This window comes from Mustelus asterias, unplaced genomic scaffold (assembly GCF_964213995.1).
Source record: "Mustelus asterias unplaced genomic scaffold, sMusAst1.hap1.1 HAP1_SCAFFOLD_4107, whole genome shotgun sequence".
Lineage (NCBI taxonomy): Eukaryota > Metazoa > Chordata > Chondrichthyes > Carcharhiniformes > Triakidae > Mustelus > Mustelus asterias.
This window is the reverse complement of record NW_027594052.1, coordinates 1-22755: the sequence shown is the minus strand read 5'-3', so window position 1 is coordinate 22755 and position 22755 is coordinate 1. Positions and strand designations below refer to the sequence as shown.

The 22755-nt window shown below is 54.0% G+C and overlaps 1 protein-coding gene and 1 non-coding gene across 2 annotated transcripts; one reads left to right on the top strand and one right to left on the bottom strand.

Moving 5' to 3' along the window:
• Window positions 1-583: 583 nt before the first annotated feature.
• Window positions 584-22195, bottom strand: LOC144490951 (adenylate cyclase type 2-like; the record flags this gene model as incomplete). The annotated part of the gene is made up of 6 exons (XM_078208627.1): window positions 584-681; window positions 3903-3972; window positions 13697-13774; window positions 14912-14955; window positions 18440-18613; window positions 22063-22195. Coding segments are annotated over 6 exons (597 nt in total), but the record flags the coding sequence as incomplete, so codon positions are not given.
• On the top strand, window positions 12216-12333 carry LOC144490952 (small nucleolar RNA snoR83). Its single transcript, XR_013497375.1, has one exon. It is a non-coding gene; the product is annotated as a small nucleolar RNA snoR83 (small nucleolar RNA).
• Window positions 22196-22755: the final 560 nt, after the last annotated feature.

Sequence of the window (22755 nt, the reverse complement as noted above, 5' to 3'; positions counted from 1 at the left end):
CTCCCTCCACCTTCCTCCCTCAACCCTCCATCTCCCCCAACTCCTCCTCCCCGCGCCCTTCCCCCTACGCCCCTCTGCTCCTCCAACATCTCCCCACCACCCTCCTCCCTCAACCCTTCATCTCCCGCTGTTTCCCCTTCCCCCTCTCCTCCCTACGCCCCTCCCACATGTCCCTCCCTCCCCTCCACCTCCCTGCCCCCCCCCCCGCCTCAAACCCCCCCCTCCACTCCCCTCCCTTCCCTCCTCACTCCATCTCCCCAGGTTCGGCACCTCCCCCACTCCCCTCCCTCCATTTCCCCTCCCATTCCCTTCCCTCCCCCGCAACACTTCTCCATCTCCCCCTGGCCCCCTCCACCACTCCTCCTCCTCCTCCCTACACCCTTCCCTCATTCCCCTCCCTCATCCCTCCGCTTCCCCAACCCCACAACCCCCGCCAACTCCCGGGGCTCCCCAACCACAGTCTCCCCCACCCTCACCCCTCTCGTCCTCGCTTCCCCCCTCGACCCCCCCCTCGCCCCCCCCACTCGCCCCCTCCCCTCGCCCCCGCCCCCCTTTGCCCTGGCTCCCCCCGGCCCTCACTTACTTCTGAGAGACAAGGGCCTGGATGATGAAGTTGGAGGTAAAGATGAGGCCGGCGCAGGCTGTGTAGTACATGAAGGCTGGGATGGAGGTGGTCCGGTACTGAGGCAAAAAAAAACAGGGCAGTTAGTCCGCACGAGGCTCCGAGGCCACGCTGGAGCGGAATCGGAGTCACTCCCGGAGCGGAACCGGAGTCACTCCCGGAGCGGAACCGGAGTCACTCCCGGAGCGGAACCGGAGTCACTCCCGGAACGGACCCGGAGCGGAACCAGAGTCACTCCCGGAGCGGAACCGGAGTCACTCCCGGAGCGGAACCGGAGTCACTCCCGGAGCGGAACCGGAGTCACTCCCGGAGCGGAACCGGAGCGGAACCAGAGTCACTCCCGGAGCGGAACCGGAGTCACACCTGGAGCGGAACCGGAGCGGAACCGGAGTCACTCCTGGATCGGAACCGGAGTCACTCCTGGAACGGGAACCGGAGTCACTCCCGGAGCGGGAACTGGAGTCACTCCCGGAGCGGGAACTGGAGTCACTCCCGGAGCAGAACCGGAGTCACTCCCGGAGCGGAACCTGAGTCACTCCCGGAGCGGAACCGGAGTCACTCCCGGAGCGGAACTGGAGTCACTCCCGGAGCGGAACCGGAGTCACTCCCGGAGCGGAACCGGAGTCACTCCCGGAGCGGAACTGGAGTCACTCCCGGAGCGGAACCGGAGTCACTCCCGGAGCAGAACCGGAGTCACTCCCGGAGCGGAACTGGAGTCACTCCCGGAGCGGAACCGGAGTCACTCCCGGAGCGGGAACTGGAGTCACTCCCAGAGCGGAACCGGAGTGACTCCCGGAGCGGAACTGGAGTCACTCCCAGAGCGGGAACCGGAGTCACTCCCGGAGCGGGAACCGGAGTCACTCCCGGAGCGGGAACGGAGTCACTCCCGGAGCGGGAGCCGGAGTCACTCCCGGAGCAGGAACCGGAGTCACTCCCGGAGCGGAACTGGAGTCACTCCCGGAGCGGGAACCGGAGTCACTCCCAGAGCGGAACCGGAGTCACTCCCGGAGCGGGAACTGGAGTCACTCCCGGAGTGGAACCGGAGTCACTCCCGGAGCGGGAACCGGAGTCACTCCCGGAGCGGAACCGGAGTCACTCCTGGAGCGGGAACTGGAGTCACTCCCGGAGCGGCAACTGGAGTTACTCCCGGAGCGGGAACTGGAATCACTCCCGGAGCGGGAACTGGAGTCACTCCCGGAGCAGGAACCGGAGTCACTCCCGGAGCGGGAACTGAAGTCACTCCCGGAGCGGGAACTGGAGTCACTCCCGGAGCGGGAACTGGAATCACTCCCGGAGCGGAACCGGAGTCACTCCCGGAGCAGAACCGGAGTCACTCCCGGAGCGGAACCGGAGTCACTCCCGGAGCGGGAACTGGAGTCACTCCCGGAGCAGAACCGGAGTCACTCCCGGAGCGGAACCGGAGTCACTCCCGGAGCGGAGCCGGAGTCACTCCCGGAGCGGGAACTGGAGTCACTCCCGGAGCGGGAACTGGAATCACTCCCGGAGCGGGAACTGGAGTCACTCCCGGAGCGGGAACTGGAGTCACTCCCGGAGCGGAACCGGAGTCACTCCCGGAGCGGGAACTGGAGTCACTCCCGGAGCGGAACCGGAGTCACTCCCGGAGCGGAACCGGAGTCACTCCCGGAGCGGAACCGGAGTCACTCCCGGAGCGGGAACTGGAGTCACTCCCGGAGCGGGAACTGGAGTCACTCCCGGAGCGGAACCGGAGTCACTCCCGGAGCGGAACCGGAGTCACTCCCGGAGCGGAACCGGAGTCACTCCCGGAGCGGGAACTGGAATCACTCCCGGAGCGGGAACTGGAGTCACTCCCGGAGCGGGAACTGGAGTCACTCCTGGAGCGGAACCGGAGTCACTCCCGGAGCAGGAACCGGAGTCACTCCCGGAGCGGGAACTGGAGTCACTCCCGGAGCGGGAACCGGAGTCACTCCCGGAGCGGGAACTGGAGTCACTCCCGGAGCGGAACCGGAGTCACTCCCGGAGCGGGAACTGGAGTCACTCCCGGAGCAGAACCGGAGTCACTCCCGGAGCGGAACCGGAGTCACTCCCGGAGCGGAACCGGAGTCACTCCCGGAGCGGAACCGGAGTCACTCCCGGAGCGGGAACTGGAATCACTCCCGGAGCGGGAACTGGAGTTACTCCCGGAGCGGAACCGGAGTCACTCCCGGAGCGGAACCGGAGTCACTCCCGGAGCGGGAACTGGAATCACTCCCGGAGCGGGAACTGGAGTCACTTCCGGAGCAGGAACCGGAGTCACTCCCGGAGCGGCACCGGAGTCACTCCCGGAGCGGGAACTGGAGTCACTCCCGGAGCGGAACCGGAGTCACTCCCGGAGCGGGAACTGGAGTCACTCCCGGAGCGGAACCGGAGTCACTCCCGGAGCGGAACCGGAGTCACTCTTGGAGCGGAACTGGAGTCACTCCCGGAGCGGAACCGGAGTCACTCCCGGAGCGGGACCGGAGTCACTCCCGGAGCGGGAACTGGTGTCACTCCCGGAGCGGAACCGGAGTCACTCCCGGAGCGGAACCGGAGTCACTCCCGGAGCGGAACCGGAGTCACTCCCGGAGCGGAACCGGAGTCACTCCCGGAGCGGAACCGGAGTCACTCCCGGAGCGGAACCGGAGTCACTCCCGGAGCGGAACCGGAGTCACTCCCGGAGCGGGATTCAAGCCTGGAGTTCTGGGAAAAGTTGGTCAGGAGCAGTGGAAGAAGAGGGTTTTCCTCTTCTAGCGGGATGCAGGAGTTGGGGGGGAGGGGTGTTTTGTGACTCGGGAATACCGTGTGGCTCTATACGTCATACCGAGGGCTGTCCCCTCGACCCACGTTCAAAGGTGGGGATGGGGTGGACGGGAGGGATGGAGGATGGGCAAGTCTGCCTGGTTATCACCGTGTGACTCTATATGTCATACCGTGGGCAGTGCTGTGCTCCAGTCCCACATTTGGGGGGGGGGTGAGGGGAGGGGGAACCTGCCTGTGCAGTCCAGGAAAGGTCTGGCACAGGGTTGAAGGGTAGAATGGTCTCCGCCCGTGTTGTCCCTCCATTCTGGGAGGGTCCGAGTGCCGCTGTGCCTCAGGGGGAGGGTGCCGGGGTTCGTGAGTAGGGGGGAAGGCAGGGACGACAGATTTTTGATGAGGGAACCCCTCCCCCCCCCGCCCCCACCTTCAGGGTGAGGGGTCAGAGGCTGACTGACACCCTCTGACCCCTGACCCCCGGCGGGAAAGCGAGGGGCTAGCGAAACGCGGTGGGTTGTGACGCACTCACCTCCTTCTCCACGGACCGGGTGCTGAAATACAGGGTGAGTCTGTTGAAGTATTCTGATTTCACCCACTGTCTGCAAGACAAACAGAGAGAGAGAGAGAGAGCAACCGTTAAATTCTCCATCTTCACCTCCATCCTAGACAACTGTCTCTCCATCAGGGACCCCTTTTAAAGAGGGAGTCTCTCTGTCAGGGACTCCCTTTTAAAGAGGGAGTCTCTCTGTCAGGGACTCCTTATAAAGAGGGAGTCTCTCTGTCAGGGACTCCTTTTAAAGAGGGAGTCTCTCTGTCAGGGACTTCTTTTAAAGACGGAGTCTCTCCGTCAGGGAATCCCTTCTAAAGAGGGAGTCTCTCCGTCAGAGACCCCTTTTAAAGAGGGAGTCTCTCCGTCAGGGACTCCTTTTAAAGAGGGAGTCTCTCCATCAGGGACTCCTTTTAAAGAGGGAGTCTCTCCGTCAGGGACACCTTGTAAAGAGGGAGTCTCTCCGTCAGGGACTTCTTTTAAAGAGGGAGTCTCTCCGTCAGGGACTTCTTTTAAAGAGGGAGTCTCTCCGTCAGGGACCCCTTTTAAAGAGGGAGTCTCTCTGTCAGGGACACCTTTTAAAGAGGGAGTCTCTCTGTCAGGGAATCCCTTGTAAAGAGGGAGTCTCTCCGTTAGGGACTCCTTTTAAAGAGGGAGTCTCACCCTCAGGGACTTCTTTTAAAGAGGGAGTCTCTCCCTCAGGGACTTCTTTTAAAGAGGGAGTCTCTGCGTCAGGGACCCCTTGTAAAGAGGGAGTCTCTCCGTCAGGGACCCCTTTTAAAGAGGGAGTCTCTCCGTCAGGGACACCTTGTAAAGAGGGAGTCTCTCTGTCAGGGACTTCTTTTAAAGACGGAGTCTCTCCGTCAGGGACACCTTGTAAAGAGGGAGTCTCTCCGTCAGGGACCCCTTTTAAAGAGGGAGTCTCTCCGTCAGGGACACCTTGTAAAGAGGGAGTCTCTCTGTCAGGGACTTCTTTTAAAGACGGAGTCTCTCCGTCAGGGACACCTTGTAAAGAGGGAGTCTCTCTGTCAGGGACACCTTGTAAAGAGGGAGTCTCTCCGTCAGGGACCCCTTTTAAAGAGGGAGTCTCTCCGTCAGGGACACCTTGTAAAGAGGGAGTCTCTCCGTCAGGGACTTCTTTTAAAGAGGGAGTCTCTCCGTCAGGGACACCTTGTAAAGAGGGAGTCTCTCTGTCAGGGACTTCTTTTAAAGACGGAGTCTCTCCGTCAGGGACACCTTGTAAAGAGGGAGTCATAGAAATCATAGAATCCCTGCAGTGCAGAAGGAGGCCATTCACCCCATCGACACCATTCTGCACCAACCACAATCCCACCCCAGGCCCTATCCCCACAACCCCCCACATTTACACGGCTCAATCCTTCGAACAGACACATCCCGGGACACTAAGGGGCAATTTCAGCATGGCCAATCCACCTAACCCACACATCTTTTAGACTGTGGGAGGAAACCGGAGCACCCGGAGGAAACCCACGCAGACACGGGGAGAATGTGCAAACTCCGCACAGACAGTGACCCGAGCCGGGAATCGAACCCGGGTCCCTGACGCTGTGAGGCAGCGGTGCTAACCCACTGTGCTACCGTGCCGCCCACATTACACTGCAGTCAAACAGGATCATAAAACAAGGTGCAGCAGGTTCAGACTGAGGCTTCTCTGCCAGTTCAGACTCGCTCAGAAAGGTACTTGCAGACAAGAATTTACTGCTGCCATTGTTTCAAAGTTAGTTCCCTCTGTAAAACTCAGTTACCAGTATAATCGCAAAAGTCCGTCCGGTGAAGGTAGGATCCAAGGATCACATCAAAACTAAGGAGTTTTCATAGTGACTAATTTAAAATAAGTCTTTTAAAAAATGATTTCGAACAAAAAAAAAAGTGCCAATTCTGTTTTAGCCCAAGTGTAACCCGTCCCTATCATAGAACATAGAACAGTACAGCACAGAACAGGCCCTTCGGCCCACAATGTTGTGCCGAGCTTTATCTGAAACCAAGATCAAGCTATCCCACTCCCTATCATCCTGGTGTGCTCCATGTGCCAATCCAATAACCGCTTAAATGTTCCTAAAGTGTCTGACTCCACTATCACTGCAGGCAGTCCATTCCACACCCCAACCACTCTCTGCGTAAAGAACCTACCTCTGATATCCTTCCTGTATCTCCCACCACGAACCCTATAGTTATGCCCCCTTGTAATAGCTCCATCCACCTGAGGAAATAGTCTTTGAACGTTCACTCTATCTATCCCCTTCACCATTTTATAAACCTCTATTAAGTCTCCCCTCAGCCTCCTCCGCTCCAGAGAGAACAGCCCTAGCTCCCTCAACCTTTCCTCATAAGACCTACCCTCCAAACCAGGCAGCATCCTGGTAAATCTCCTCTGCACTCTTTCCAGCGCTTCCACATCCTTCTTATAGTGAGGTGACCAGAACTGCACACAATATTCCAAATGTGGTCTCACCAAGGTCCTGTACAGTTGCAGCATAACCCCACGGCTCTTAAACTCCAACCCCCTGTTAATAAAAGCTAACACACTATAGGCCTTCTTCACAGCTCTATCCACTTGAGTGGCAACCTTTAGAGATCTGTGGATATGGACCCCAAGATCTCTCTGTTCCTCCACAGTCTTCAGAACCCTAGCTTTGACCCTGTAATCCACATTTAAATTAGTCCCACCAAAATGAATCACCTCACATTTGTCAGGGTTAAACGCCATTTGCCATTTTTCGGCCCAGCTTTGCATCCTATCTATGTCTCTTTGCAGCCTACAACAGCCCTCCACCTCATCCACTACTCCTCCAATCTTGGTGTCATCAGCAAATTTACTGATCCACCCTTCAGCCCCCTCCTCTAAGTCATTAATAAAAATCACAAAGAGCAGAGGACCAAGCACTGATCCCTGCGGCACTCCGCTGGCAACCTGCCTCCAGTCCGAAAATTTTCCATCCACCACCACCCTCTGTCCTCGATCAGATAGCCAGTTACCTATCCAATCGGCCAACTTTCCCTCTATCGGGCAAATTATTTCTCCAGCACCTTTGTCAACTTGAAGAGGCACACGCACTTTCTTGAAAAAAACATCGTTGGGTGATTAGAAAGAATAGCCCAGATTGAGAGAGCTCACCTATTGTCCACAATGGGGATGGCACTGGGTCAGAACTGCTCCTTCCCAGTTAGATTGTCCACATCTATTGTCCACAATGCGGATGGCACTGGGTCAGAACTACTCCTTCCCAGTTAGATTGTCCACACCTATTGTCCACAATGGGGATGGCACTGGGTCAGAACTGCTCCTTCCCGGTTAGATTGTCCACACCTATTGTCCACAATGGGGATGACACTGGGTCAGAACTGCTCCTTCCCAGTTAGATTGTCCACACCTATTGTCCACAATGGGGATGGCACTGGGTCAGAACTGCTCCTTCCCAGTTAGATTGTCCACATCTATTGTCCACAATGGAGATGGCACTGGGTCAGAACTGCTCCTTCCCAGTTAGATTGTCCGCATCAATTGTCTACAATGGGGATGGCACTGGGTCAGAACTGCTCCTTCCCAGTTAGATTGTCCGCATCTATTGTCCACAATGGGGATGGCACTGGGTCAGCACTGCTCCTTCCCAGTTAGATTGTCCACATCTATTGTCCACAATGGGGATGGCACTGGGTCAGAACTGCTCCTTCCCAGTTAGATTGTCCGCATCTATTGTCCACAATGGGGATGGCACTGGGTAGGAACTACTCCTTCCCAGTTAGATTGTCCACATCTATTGTCCACAATGGGGATGGCACTGGATAGGAACTACTCCTTCCCAGTTAGATTGTCCACATCTATTGTCCACAATGGGGATGGCACTGGGTCAGAACTGCTCCTTCCCGGTTAGATTGCCCTCATCTATTGTCCACAATGGGGATGGCAGTGGGTCAGAACTGCTCCTTCCCAGTTAGATTGTCCACACCTATTGTCCACAATGGGGATGGCACTGGGTCAGAACTGCTCCTTCCCAGTTAGATTGTCCACATCTATTGTCCACAATGGAGATGGCACTGGGTCAGAACTGCTCCTTCCCAGTTAGATTGTCCGCATCAATTGTCTACAATGGGGATGGCACTAGGTCAGAACTGCTCCTTCCCAGTAAGATTGTCCGCATCTATTGTCCACAATGGGGATGGCACTGGGTCAGAACTGCTCCTTTCCAGTTAGATTGTCCACATCTATTGTCCACAATGGGGATGGCACTGGGTCAGAACTGCTCCTTCCCAGTTAGATTGTCCACACCTATTGTCCACAATGGGGATGGCACTGGGTCAGAACTATTCCTTTCCAGTTAGATTGTCCACATCTATTGTCCACAATGGGGATGGCACTGGGTCAGAACTGCTCCTTCCCAGTTAGATTGTCCACATCTATTGTCCACAATGCGGATGGCACTGGGTCAGAACTACTCCTTCCCAGTTAGATTGTCCACACCTATTGTCCACAATGGGGATGGCACTGGGTCAGAACTGCTCCTTTCCAGTTAGATTGTCCACATCTATTGTCCACAATGGGGATGGCACTGGGTCAGAACTGCTCCTTCCCAGTTAGATTGTCCACACCTATTGTCCACAATGGGGATGGCACTGGGTCAGAACTGCTCCTTCCCAGTTAGATTGTCCACATCTATTGTCCACAATGGAGATGGCACTGGGTCAGAACTGCTCCTTCCCAGTTAGATTGTCCGCATCAATTGTCTACAATGGGGATGGCACTGGGTCAGCACTGCTCCTTCCCAGTTAGATTGTCCATATCAATAGTCTATAATGGGGATGGCACTAGGTCAGAACTGCTCCTTCCCAGTTAGATTGTCCGCATCTATTGTCCACAATGGGGATGGCACTGGGTCAGCACTGCTCCTTCCCAGTTAGATTGTCCACATCTATTGTCCACAATGGGGATGGCACTGGGTCAGAACTGCTCCTTCCCAGTTAGATTGTCCTCATCTATTGTCCACAATGGGGATGGCACTGGGTCAGAACTGCTCCTTCCCAGTTAGATTGTCCACATCTATTGTCCACAATTGGGATGGCACTGGGTCAGAACTGCTCCTTCCCAGTTAGATTGTCCACACCTATTGTCCACAATGGGGATGGCACTGGGTCAGAACTGCCCTTCCCAGTTAGATTGTCCACATCTATTGTCCACAATGGGGATGGCACTGGGTCAGAACTGCTCCTTCCCAGTTAGATTGTCCACACCTATTGTCCACAATGGGGATGGCACTGGGTCAGAACTGCTCCTTCCCAGTTAGATTGTCCTCATCTATTGTCCACAATGGGAATGGCACTGTGTCAGAACTGCTCCTTCCCAATTAGATTGTCCGCATCTATTGTCCACAATGGGGATGGCACTGGGTCAGAACTGCACCTTCCCAGTTAGATTGTCCGCATCTATTGTCCACAATGGGGATGGCACTGGGTAGGAACTACTCCTTCCCAGTTAGATTGTCCACATCTATTGTCCACAATGGGGATGGCACTGGGTCAGAACTGCTCCTTCCCAGTTAGTTTCTCCACATCTATTGTCCACAATGGGGATGGCACTGGGTCAGTACTACTCCTTCCCAGTTAGATTGTCCGCATCTATTGTCCACAATGGGGATGGCACTGGATAGGAACTACTCCTTCCCAGTTAGATTGTCCACACCTATTGTCCACAATGGGGATGGCACTGGGTCAGAACTGCTCCTTCCCAGTTAGATTGTCCACATCTATTGTCCACAATGGGGATGGCACTGGATAGGAACTACTCCTTCCCAGTTAGATTGTCCACACCTATTGTCCACAATGGGGATGGCACTGGGTCAGAACTGCTCCTTCCCAGTTAGATTGTCCACACCTATTGTCCACAATGGGGATGGCACTGGGTCAGAACTGCTCCTTCCCAGTTAGATTGTCCGCATCTATTGTCCACAATGGGGATGGCACTGGGTCAGAACTGCTCCTTCCCAGTTAGATTGTCCTCATCTATTGTCCACAATGGGGATGGCACTGGGTCAGAACTGCTCCTTCCCAGTTAGATTGTCCGCATCTATTGTCCACAATGGGGATGGCACTGGGTCAGAACTGCTCCTTCCCAGTTAGATTGTCCGCATCGATTGTCCACAATGGGGATGGCACTGGGTAGGAATTACTCCTTCCCAGTTAGATTGTCCACATCTATTGTCCACAAGGGGGATGGCACTGGGTCAGAACTGCTCCTTCCCGGTTAGATTGTCCACATCTATTGTCCACAAGGGGGATGGCACTGGGTCAGAACTGCTCCTTCCCGGTTAGATTGTCCACATCTATTGTCCACAAGGGGGATGGCACTGGGTCAGAACTGCTGCTGCCCGGTTAGATTGTCTGGCCTTCTGTCTTCGGGAATGCAATGGTCGCTTGCAAATACCGTCCACTATTGCCCTCCCTCCCTCCAAAACAGAAATCTTGGGCAGGCTCAGTGTTTGTATCAGGGTTTCAGGGCCCGAGGGTGATTTTCCTTCAGAGGAAGTAGTCGGCCACTGTCTTTTTGACCGACGCCCCTCGCGATTCCTGAGGGGCCGCCTCAAAAAATAGTAAATTCCTTCTCCAAATGTTGGTCCAGTTCAGGTATCACAGCAACATTTCCACACCGAGAACAGTACTTGGGGTGCTGGCCACACGGTTAGAACAGTTTCATTGGAGTGCCACTTGTATCCAGCCGTCACCAGCTGGTGGACACGGCAAATCAGGTCTATGCCATTGGCGGCATCGAAGTGGGCAACAACATCACTGCCAAAGAGGTGGCCAGCTCCCTGGGGGCTGATACCCCAACCAATGGCACCCTCTGGGTCGGACCATAGGAGGTCACACATTGGGCCACCTCCTGCTTCCTGTCTATTGTTCTGATCTGATCCCGTCAGAAGATCAGAGACTCTCCGTCAGGGACCCCATTTAAAGAGGGAACCTCTCCGTCAGGGACTCCTTTTAAAGAGGGAGTCTCTCTGTCAGGGACTTCTTTTAAAGAGGGAGTCTCTCTCTCTCAGGGACCCCTTTTAAAGAGGGAGTCTCTCCATCAGGGACCCCTTTTAAAGAGGGAGTCTCTCCGTCAGGGACTCCTTTTAAAGAGGGAGTCTCTCCGTCAGGGACTCCTTTTAAAGAGGGTGTCCCTCCGTCAGAGACCCCTTTTAAAGAGGGAGTCTCTCTGTCAGGGACTCCTTTTAAAGAGGGAGTCTCTCTGTCAGGGACCCCTTTTAAAGAGGGAGTCTCTCTGTCAGGGACTTCTTTTAAAGAGGGAGTCTCTCTGTCAGGGACCCCTTTTAAAGAGGGAGTCTCTCCGTCAGGGACTCCTTTTAAAGAGGGAGTCTCTCTGACAGGGAATCCCTTTTAAAGAGGGAGTCTCTCTCTCTCTCAGGGACCCCTTTTAAAGAGGGAGTCTCTCTGTCAGGGAATCCCTTTTAAAGAGGGAGTCTCTCTCTCTCTCAGGGACCCCTTTTAAAGAGGGAGTCTCTCAGTCAGGGACTCCTTTTAAAGAGGGAGTCTCTCCGTCAGGGACACCTTTAAAAGAGGGAGTCTCTCAGTCAGGGACTCCTTTTAAAGAGGGAGTCTCTCCGTCAGGGACTCCTTTTAAAGAGGGAGTCTCTCTCTCTCAGGGACCCCTTTTAAAGAGGGAGTCTCTCCATCAGGGACCCCATTTAAAGAGGGAGTCTCTCCGTCAGGGACTCCTTTTAAAGAGGGAGTCTCTCCGTCAGGGACCCCTTTTAAAGAGGGAGTCTCTCTCTCAGGGACCCCTTTAAAAGAGGGAGTCTCTCTCTCAGGGACCCCTTTTAAAGTGGGAGTCTCTCTGTCAGGGACCCCTTTTAAAGAGGGAGTCTCTCTGTCAGGGACCCCTTTTAAAGTGGGAGTCTCTCTGTCAGGGACCCCTTTTAAAGAGGGAGTCTCTCTGTCAGGGACCCCTTTTAAAGAGGGAGTCTCTCTCTCAGGGACCCCTTTTAAAGAGGGAGTCTCTCCATCAGGGACCCCTTTTAAAGAGGGAGTCTCTCCATCGGGGACCCCTTTTAAAGAGGGAGTCTCTCTCTCAGGGACTCCTTTTAAAGAGGGAGTCTCTCCATCAGGGACCCCTTTTAAAGAGGGAGTCTCTCTCTCTCTCAGGGACCCCTTTTGAAGAGGGAGTCTCTCTCTCAGGGACTCCTTTTAAAGAGGGAGTCTCTCCATCAGGGACCCCTTTTAAAGAGGGAGTCTCTCTCTCTCTCAGGGACCCCTTTTAAAGAGGGAGTCTCTCCATCAGGGACCCCTTTTAAAGAGGGAGTCTCTCTCTCTCTCAGGGACCACTTTTAAAGAGGGAGTCTCTCTGTCAGGGACTCCTTTTAAAGAGGGAGTCTCTCTGTCAGGGACTCCTTTTAAAGAGGGAGTCTCTCCGTCAGGGACCCCTTTTAAAGAGGGAGTCTCTCTGTCAGGGACCCCTTTTAAAGAGGGAGTCTCTCTGTCAGGGACCCCTTTTAAAGAGGGAGTCTCTCCGTCAGGGACTCCTTTTAAAGACCTTCAGCCAAATCTTTAAGAACTCCACATTTGTCGGCCAGTTCAATCCCCCCCCTCCCCCATCCCCCCCCAACTCCCCCCCCCCCCCCGAACCCACCCTCTCCCCTTCCCCTCCCCCTCTCCCCATCCCGGCAATCCGACCGTCGAGGTTGATTCAAACGGATGCAGTGCACTCCCTCGACCAACGGATGGCAGCAACGCCCCATAGTAACCAACATTCCCGTCGCTGAAGGTAACCTGGGGCTGTGGGGGGAGGGGAAGGGGAAGGGGAGGCCCCAGAGAGCATGATGGGAAATTAGGCCAACTGCCCTCCCCCCTCCACCCCTGCCTCAAGTGCAAAGAACAAAGAAAATTACAGCACAGGAACAGGCCCTTCGGCCCCTCCAAACCTGCACCGACCATGCTGCCCGACTTAACTAAAATCCCCTCCCCTTCCGGGGACCATATCCCTCTATTCCCATCCTATTCATGTACTTGTCAAGACGCCCCTTAAAAGTCACTACCGTATCCGCTTCCACTACCTCCCCCGGCAACGGGTTCCAGGCACCCACCACCCTCTGTGTAAAACAATCTGCCTCGTACATCTCCTTTAAACCTTGCCCCTCGCACCTTAAACCTGTGCCCCCGAGTAATTGACTCTTCCACCCTGGGAAAAAGCTTCTGACTATCCACTCCGTCCCAACCCCGCTCCCTCTCTATTCTGTTATCTGATCCAAAGGTCCCCAAAGAGTTGCGAGGATTAGGAGTGTAGGGAGGGTTTGGGGGGGAGGGGGGGCAGAGGGAGTAGATCTGACACTGGTCCAGGGGGCTGTTGGCTGTTTGACTCGAGCGGTTCCCCATCCCCCCCCCCCCTAGACCCCACACTCAGGACCACAGGGTGGCACAGTGGTTAGCGCTGCTGCTTCACAGCTCCAGGGACCCGGGTTCGATTCCCGGCTCGGGGTCACTGTCTGTGTGGGAGTTTGCACATTCTCCTCGTGTCTGCGTGGGTTTACTCCGGGTGCTCCGGTTTCCTCCCGCAGTCCAAAGATGTGCGGGTTAGGTTGATTGGCCAGGTTAAAAATTGTCCCTTAGAGTCCTGGGATGTGTAGGTTAGAGGGATTAGCGGGTAAAATATGTGGGGGTAGGGCCTGGGTGGGATTGTGGTCGGTGCAGACTCGATGGGCCGAATGGCCTCCTTCTGCACTCTCGGGAATCTATAATTCTCAGGATGGGAGATAGCCCGGCCTTACCGCTGGGAATTCAGCCCATCGATGACTTCACTAATCTTCTTGTGGACTTCCTCCTCCAGCCCCCGCTGAGAACGATACCTGTGGGAGCAGAGACAACCCCCCCCGTAAGTAAAGATCAGGAAAAGACACCCAACCGGCGACACCAACAACTGGGAGCGGCGACACCAGCGACTGGGAGCGGAGACACCAACAACTGGGAGCGGCGACACCAACAACTGGGACCAGCGACACCAACAACTGGGAACAGCGACACTAACAACTGGGACCGGCGACACCAACAATTGGGACCGGCGACACCAACAACTGGGACCGGCGACACCAACAACTGGGACCGGTGACACCAACAACTGGGTCCGGTGACACCAACAACTGGCAACAGCGACACTAACAACTGGGACCGGCGACACCAACAACTGAGACCGGCGACACCAACAACTGGGACCGGTGACACCAACAACTGTGACTGGCGACACCAACAACTGGGAGCGGCGACACCAACAACTGGGAGCGGTGACACCAACAACTGGGAGTGGTGACACCAACAACTGGGAGCGGCGACACCAACAACTGGGAGCGGCGACACCAACAACTGGGAGCGGCGACACCAACAACTGGGACCGGCGACACCAGCGACTGGGAGCGGAGACACCAACAACTGGGAGCGGCGACACCAACAACTGGGACCGGCGACACCAACAACTGGGACAGGCGACACCAACAACTGGGACAGGCGACACCAACAACTGGGACCGGTGACACCAACAACTGGGACCGGTGACACCAACAACTGGGTCCGGTGACACCAACAACTGGCAACAGCGACACTAACAACTGGGACCGGCGACACCAACAACTGAGACCGGCGACACCAACAACTGGGACCGGTGACACCAACAACTGTGACTGGCGACACCAACAACTGGGAGCGGCGACACCAACAACTGGGAGCGGCGACACCAACAACTGGGAGTGGCGACACCAACAACTGGGAGCGGCGACACCAACAACTGGGAGCGGCGACACCAACAACTGGGAGCGGCGACACCAACAACTGGGACCGGCGACACCAACAACTGGGACCGGCGACACCAACAACTGGGAACAGCGACATTAACAACTGGGACCGGCGACACCAACAACTGGGAGCATTGACAGCAGCATTTTTCTCTCTGAAGAAGACAGGACTGGGCACCCAATATAAAATGTTTTCCCAACCTTTCGACGTTCCGGTATGAGCCGAGATTTCCCATCGGGATGTCCTGTAAACAACAAAGAAAAAGGAACTGATTTTAACGAGTTCGAATTTAATTTACATCACATGAACCTACAAAACACCCCCAAACCTGTGGGAAATGAGGCCTATATCGTAGGCTCCATCAGGGTATGAGGCCTGTATCACAGACTCGGTCAGGGTATGAGGCCTGTATCTCAGGCTCTGTCAGGATATGAGGCCTGTATCGCAGACTCGGTCAGGATATGAGGCCTGTATCACAGGCTCTGTCAGGATATGAGGCCTGTATCGCAGACTCGGTCAGGATATGAGGCCTGTATCACAGGCTCTGTCAGGATATGAGGCCTGTATCACAGGCTCTGTCAGGATATGAGGCCTGTATCGCAGGCTCTGTCAGGATATGAGGCCTGTATCGCAGGCTCTGTCAGGATATGAGGCCTGTATCGCAGGCTCTGTCAGACAGAAGGCAGAGAGTTGGGATAAAAGGTTCTTTCTCAGAATGGCAACCGGTGACAAGTGGTGTCCCGCAGGGTTCAGTGTTGGGGCCACAGCTGTTCTCTTTATATATTAACGATCTAGATGACGGGACTGGGAGCATTCTGGCCAAGTTTGCCGATGATACAAAGATAGGTGGAGGGGCAGGTAGTATTGAGGAGGTGGGGAGGCTGCAGAAAGATTTAGACAGTTTAGGAGAGTGGTCCAAGAAGTGGCTGATGAAATTCAACGTGGGCAAGTGCGAGGTCGTACACTTTGGAAAAAAGAATAGAGGCATGGACTATTTTCTAAACGGTGACAAAATTCATAATGCTAAAGTGCAAAGGGACTTGGGAGTCCTAGTCCAGGATTCTCTAAAGGTAAACTTGCAGGTTGAGTCCGTAATTAAGAAAGCAAATGTAATGTTGTCATTTATCTCAAGAGGCTTGGAATACAAAAGCAGGGATGTACTTCTGAGGCTTTATAAAGCACTGGTTAGGCCCCATTTGGAGTACTGTGAGCAATTTTGGGCCCCACACCTCAGGAAGGACATACTGGCACTGGAGCGGGTCCAGCGGAGATTCACACGGATGATCCCAGGAATGGTAGGCCTGACATACGATGAACGTCTGAGGATCGTGGGATTATATTCATTGGAGTTTAGGAGGTTGAGGGGAGATCTGATAGAAACTTACAAGATAATGAACGGCTTAGATAGGATGGACGTAGGGAAGTTGTTTCCATTAACAGGGGAGACTAGGACGCGGGGGCACAGCCTTAGAATAAAAGGGAGTCACTTTAGAACAGAGATGAGGAGAAATTTCTTCAGCCAGAGAGTGGTGGGTCTGTGGAATTCATTGCCACAGAGGGCTGTGGAGGCCGAGACGTTGAGCGTCTTCAAGACAGAAATTGATAAATTCTTGATTTCTCGAGGAATTAAGGGCTATGGGGAGAGAGCGGGTAAATGGAGTTGAAATCAACCATGATTGAATGGTGGAGTGGACTCGATGGGCCGAATGGCCTTACTTCCGCTCCTATGTCTTATGGTCTTATGGTCTTATGAGGCCTGTATCGCAGACTCGATCAGGATATGAGGCCTGTATCGCAGACTCTGTCAGGATATGAGGCCTGTATCGCAGACTCGGTCAGGATATGAGGCCTGTATCACAGGCTCTGTCAGGATATGAGGCCTGTATCACAGGCTCTGTCAGGATATGAGGCTTGTATCGCAGACTCGGTCAGGATATGAGGCCTGTATCACAGGCTCTGTCAGGATATGAGGCCTGTATCACAGGCTCTGTCAGGATATGAGGCCTGTATCACAGGCTCTGTCAGGATATGAGGCCTGTATCGCAGACTCGGTCAGGATATGAGGCCTGTATCACAGGCTCTGTCAGGATATGAGGCCTGTATCGCAGGCTCTGTCAGGATATGAGGCCTGTATCACAGGCTCTGTCAGGATATGAGGCCTGTATCGCAGGCTCTGTCAGGATATGAGGCCTGTATCGCAGGCTCTGTCAGGATATGAGGCCTGTATCGCAGACTCGGTCAGGATATGAGGCCTGTATCGCAGACTCGGTCAGGATATGAGGCCTGTATCGCAGGCTCTGTCAGGATATGAGGCCTGTATCGCAGACTCTGTCAGGATATGAGGCCTGTATCGCAGACTCGGCTATGAGGCCTGTATCACAGGCTCTGTCAGGATATGAGGCCTGTATCACAGGCTCTGTCAGGATATGAGGCTTGTATCGCAGACTCGGTCAGGATATGAGGCCTGTATCGCAGACTCGGTCAGGATATGAGGCCTGTATCACAGGCTCTGTCAGGATATGAGGCCTGTATCGCAGACTCGGTCAGGATATGAGGCCTGTATCGCAGACTCGGTCAGGATATGAGGCCTGTATCACAGGCTCTGTCAGGATATGAGGCCTGTATCACAGGCTCTGTCAGGATATGAGGCCTGTATCGCAGACTCGGTCTGGATATGAGGCCTGTATCACAGGCTCTGTCAGGATATGAGGCCTGTATCACAGGCTCTGTCAGGATATGAGGTCTGTATCACAGACTCGGTCAGGATATGAGGCCTGTATCGCAGACTCGGTCAGGATATGAGGCCTGTATCGCAGACTCGGTCAGGATATGAGGCCTGTATCGCAGGCTCTGTCAGGATATGAGGCCTGTATCGCAGACTCGATCAGGATATGAGGCCTGTATCGCAGACTCGGTCAGGATATGAGGCCTGTATCACAGGCTCTGTCAGGATATGAGGCCTGTATCGCAGACTCGGTCAGGATATGAGGCCTGTATCACAGGCTCTGTCAGGATATGAGGCCTGTATCGCAGACTCGCTCAGGATATGAGGCCTGTATCACAGGCTCTGTCAGGATATGAGGCCTGTATCACAGGCTCTGTCAGGATATGAGGCCTGTATCACAGGCTCTGTCAGGATATGAGGCCTGTATCACAGACTCGGTCAGGATATGAGGCCTGTATCGCAGACTCGGTCAGGATATGAGGCCTATATCGCAGACTCGGTCAGGATATGAGGCCTGTATCGCAGACTCGGTCAGGATATGAGGCCTGTATCGCAGACTCGGTCAGGATATGAGGCCTGTATCACAGGCTCTGTCAGGATATGAGGCCTGTATCGCAGACTCGGTCAGGATATGAGGCCTGTATCACAGGCTCTGTCAGGATATGAGGCCTGAATCACAGGCTCTGTCAGGATATGAGGCCTGTATCGCAGGCTCTGTCAGGATATGAGGCCTGTGTCACAAGCTCCATCAGGATATGAGGCCTGTATCTCAGGTTTGTCAGGCCATGAGGCCTGTCTTGCAGGCTCCATCAGGGTATCGGGCCTGTGTCGCATGCTCGAATAGGATATGAGAGCCGGGGCGGGGGGGGAAGGCCATTTAGGCACAGCAAGTTCCCGCGAACAGAAATCAGATAGAATTGCCGGAAGGGCTATCTTTTCTCTTTCCCCCTGAATCTCGTTGGTTTGAAGGACAGATATTGAGATGCTCGGGGGGTTGACTCACCATGCGGTCGAAGGTCGGCGTCTCGACGGGCAGGCTGTCCCGTTGTTTGAGGTGGGCAAAGGGCTTGGCGGCGCCCCACGATTCCAGGTAGCGGGTCATGCGCACCGAGGCCCGGATCTTGGCGCACTCGCTGGGGTCCGGCGCCAGGGATACATCGCAGTAATGCTCCTCCGCCTACAGAGGAAGGGAGCGAGGGAGGGAAGGAGGGAGAGAGTGAGGGGGGGGGGGGGAGGGAGGGAGAGAGCGAGGGAGGGTGGGAAAGAGGGAAGAAGGGGAAAGTAAGAAGGGAAAATAACACCTTTGACACTCTGGTACCTGAGACCATAGAACATAGAAAAACTACAGCACCATACAGGCCCTTCAGCCCACAAAGTTGTGCCGAACATGTCCCTACCTGAGCGATTACCAGGCTTACCTATAACCCTCTATCTTACTAAGTTCCATGTACTTTTCTAAAAGTCTCTTAAAAGACCCTATTGAATCTGCCTCCACCACCGGCAGCCGATTCCACGCACCCACCACCCTCTGAGTGAAAAACCTACCCCTGACATCTCCTCTGTACCTACCCCCCAGCACCTTAAACCTGTGTCCTCTCGTAGCAGCCATTTCAGCCCTGGGAAAAAGCCTCTGACTGTCCACCCGATCAATACCTCTCAACATCTTATACACCTCTATCAGGTCACCCCTCATCCTTCGTCTCTCCAAGGAGAAAAGACCAAGCTCCCTCAACCTATCCTCATCAGGCATGCCACTCAATCCAGGCAACATCCTTGTAAATCTCCTCTGCACCCTTTCTATGGCTTCCACATCCTTCCTGTAATGAGGTGACCAGAACTGGGCACAGTACTCCAAGTGGGGTCTGACCAGGGTCCTCATAGAATCATAGAAACCCTACAGTACAGAAGGAGGCCATTCGGCCCATCGAGTCTGCACCGACCACAATCCCACCCAGGTCCTACCCCCATATCCCTACATATTTACCCACTAATCCCTCTAACCTACGCATCTCAGGACACTAAGGGGCAATTTTTAGCATGGCCAATCAACCTAACCCGCACATCTTTGGACTGTGGGAGGAAACCGGAGCACCCGGAGGAAACCCACGCAGACACGGGGAGAATGTGCAAACTCCGCACAGACAGTGACCCGAGCCGGGAATCGAACCCAGGTCCCTGGCGCTGTGAAGCAGCAGTGCTAACCACTGTGCTACCGTGTCGCCCCAATGGAGGCCTAATTCCTGAGCCCTCGACCGCACCTCCTCCCTCGTAAAATTATCAGAAAACAAGAAATAGGAGCAGGAGGCCGCCATTCAACCTCCTCAACAAAGAACAAAGAAAATTACAGCACAGGAACAGGCCATTCGGCCTTCCAAACCTGCACCGACCATGCTGCCCCGACTTAACTAAAAACCCCCTACCCTTCCGGGGACCATATCCCTCTATTCCCATCCTATTCATGTACTTGTCAAGACGCCCCTTAAAACTCACTACCGTATCCGCTTCCACTACCTCCCCCGGCAACGAGTTCCAGGCACCCACCGCCCTCTGTGTAAAAAATCTGCCTCGTACATCTCCTTTAAACCTTGTCCCTCGCACCTCAAACCTGTGCCCCCGAGTAATTGACTCTTCCACCCTGGGAAAAAGCTTCTGACTATCCACTCTGTCCATGCCTCTCATAATCTTGTAGACTTCTATCAGGTCTCCCCTCAACCTCCGTTGCTCCAGTGAAAACAAACCAAGTTTCTCCTCATAGCTAAGGCCCTCCATACCAGGCAACATCCTGGTAAATCTTTTCTGTACCCTCTCCAAAGCCTCCACATCCTTCTGGTAGTGTGACGACCAGAATTGAACACTAGATTCCATGTGCGGCCTAACTAAGGTTCTATAAAGCTGCAACATGACTTGCCAATTTTTAAACTCAATGCCCCGGCCGATGAAGGCAAGCATGCCGTATGCCTTCTTGACTACCTTCTCCACCTGCGTTGCCACTTTCAGTGACCTGTGTACCTGTACACCCAGATCCCTCTGCCTATCAATACTCTTAAGGGTTCTGCCATTTACTGTATCTTTCCTCTCTGTATTAGACCTTCCAAAATGCATTACCTCACATGTCTCCAGATTAAACTCCATCTGCCATCTCTCCGCCCAAGTCTCCAACTGATCTACATCCTGCTGTATCCTCTGTGATTTCTCCCCTCTTATTTCCATGAGAAACAAGAAGGGGGAAATCACTTTGATCGGGTTGTACTATAAGCCCCCAAATAGTCGGAGGGAAGTTGAGGAGCAAATATGTGAGGAGATTACAGATACCTCCTCCGGTAGTGGAAGCGGATACGGGAGTGACTTTTAAGGGGCGTCTTGACAAGTACATGAATAGGATGGGAATAGAGGGATATGGTCCCCGGAAGGGTAGGGGGTTTTAGTTCAGTCGGGCAGCATGGTCGGTGCAGGTTTGGAGGGCCGAATGGCCCGTTCCTGTGCTGTAATTTTCTTTGTTCTCTTTGTTTGTTTTTCAATGACATACAACATAGAACATAGAACATTCCAGCGCAGTACAGGCCCTTCGGCCCTCGATGTTGTGCCGACCAGTGGAACCAATCTAAAGCCCCTCTAATCTACACTATTCCAATATCATCCATATGTTTATCCAATAACCATTTGAATGCTCTTAATGTTGGCGAGTCCACTACTGCTGCAGGCAGGGCATTCCACGCCCTTACTACTCTCTGAGTAAAGAACCTACCTCTAACATCTGTCCTATATCTCTCACCCCTCAATTTAAAGCCATGTCCCCTCGTGCTAGCCAACACCATCCGAGGAAAAAGGCTCTCACTGTCCACCCTATCTAATCCTCTGATCATCTTGTATGCCTCTATTAAGTCACCTCTTAACCTTCTTCTCTCTGACGAAAACAACCTCAAGCCCCTCAGCCTTTCCTCATACGACCTTCCCACCAGACCAGGCAACATCCTGGTAAATCTCCTCTGCACCCTTTCCGACACTTCCACATCTTTCCTATAATGCGGCGACCAGAACTGTACGCAATACTCCAAGTGCGGCCGCACCAGAGTTTTGTACAGTTGCAGCATGACCTCCTGGCTCCGAAACTCAATCCCTCTCCCAATAAAAGCTAACACACCGTACGCCTTCTTAACAACACTATCAACCTGGGTGCCAACTTTCAGGGATCTATGCACATGGACACCCAGATCCCTCTGTTCATCCACACTACCAAGTATCTTACCATTAGCCCAGTACTCTGTATTCCTGTTACTCCTTCCAAAGTGAATCACCTCACACTTTTCCGCATTAAACTCCATTTGCCACCTCTCAGCCCAGCTCTGCAGCTTATCTATGTCCCTCTGTAACCTGCCACTTCCCTCCGCACTGTCCACAACTCCACCGACTTTAGTATCATCCGCAAATTTACTAACCCATCCTTCCGCGCCCTCACCCAGGTAATGATAATCAATGATAGTCATCAGGGTCATCATTACTGGGATTAGTGCCAAATATTCCGGATTTTACTTATATTGAATTTAAGTTTCACCGGTTGCCTCTGAACCAGTGTACCCCCCCCCCCCCCCCACCACCCCTTGGTTTGGCTCCCTTGGTGTCACTCACCCTGGGGTCAGTGACGAGGTAAGTCGTGATTCGGTGCTCCTTCAGGTAAGGGTCCCTCAGGTGTCCGTTGCCCACCTGCACCTGGTAGGCCCCGCCCAGGTGGTGCAGGGTGGAGTCTGTGATGTGTACACGCCTGTCAAAAAAAACACACGGGGGGTGGGGGGGGGTTTGTGGGAAAGGACAAGCCAGGTCAGTGCGAACATTCTAGAACAATGCCCAACCACCCCAACTCTGAGTGCAGCAGGAGAGAGAAAATAGGAGAGGGATAGAGAGACAGAGAGAGAGAGAGAGACAGAGAGAGAGGAGAGAGACAGAGAGAGAGACAGAGAGAGAGAGAGAGACAGAGAGAGAGAGAGAGACAGAGAGAGAGAGAGAGACAGAGAGAGAGAGAGAGACAAAAAGAGAGAGAGAGGGGCAGAAAGAGAGAGAGGGACAAAAGGAGAGAGGCAGAGAGAGAGAGAGACAGAGAGAGAGAGACAGAGAGAGAGAGACAGACAGAGAGAGAGAGACAGAGAGAGAGAGAGAGACAGAGAGACAGATAGAGAGACAGAGACAGAGAGACAAAGAGAGAGACAGATAGAGAGAGAGAGAGACAGAGAGAGAGAGTGAGAGAGAGAGACAGAAAGAGATAGACAGACGACAGAGAGAAGACAGACAGAGAGAGAGACAGAGAGAGAGAGACAGACAGAGAGA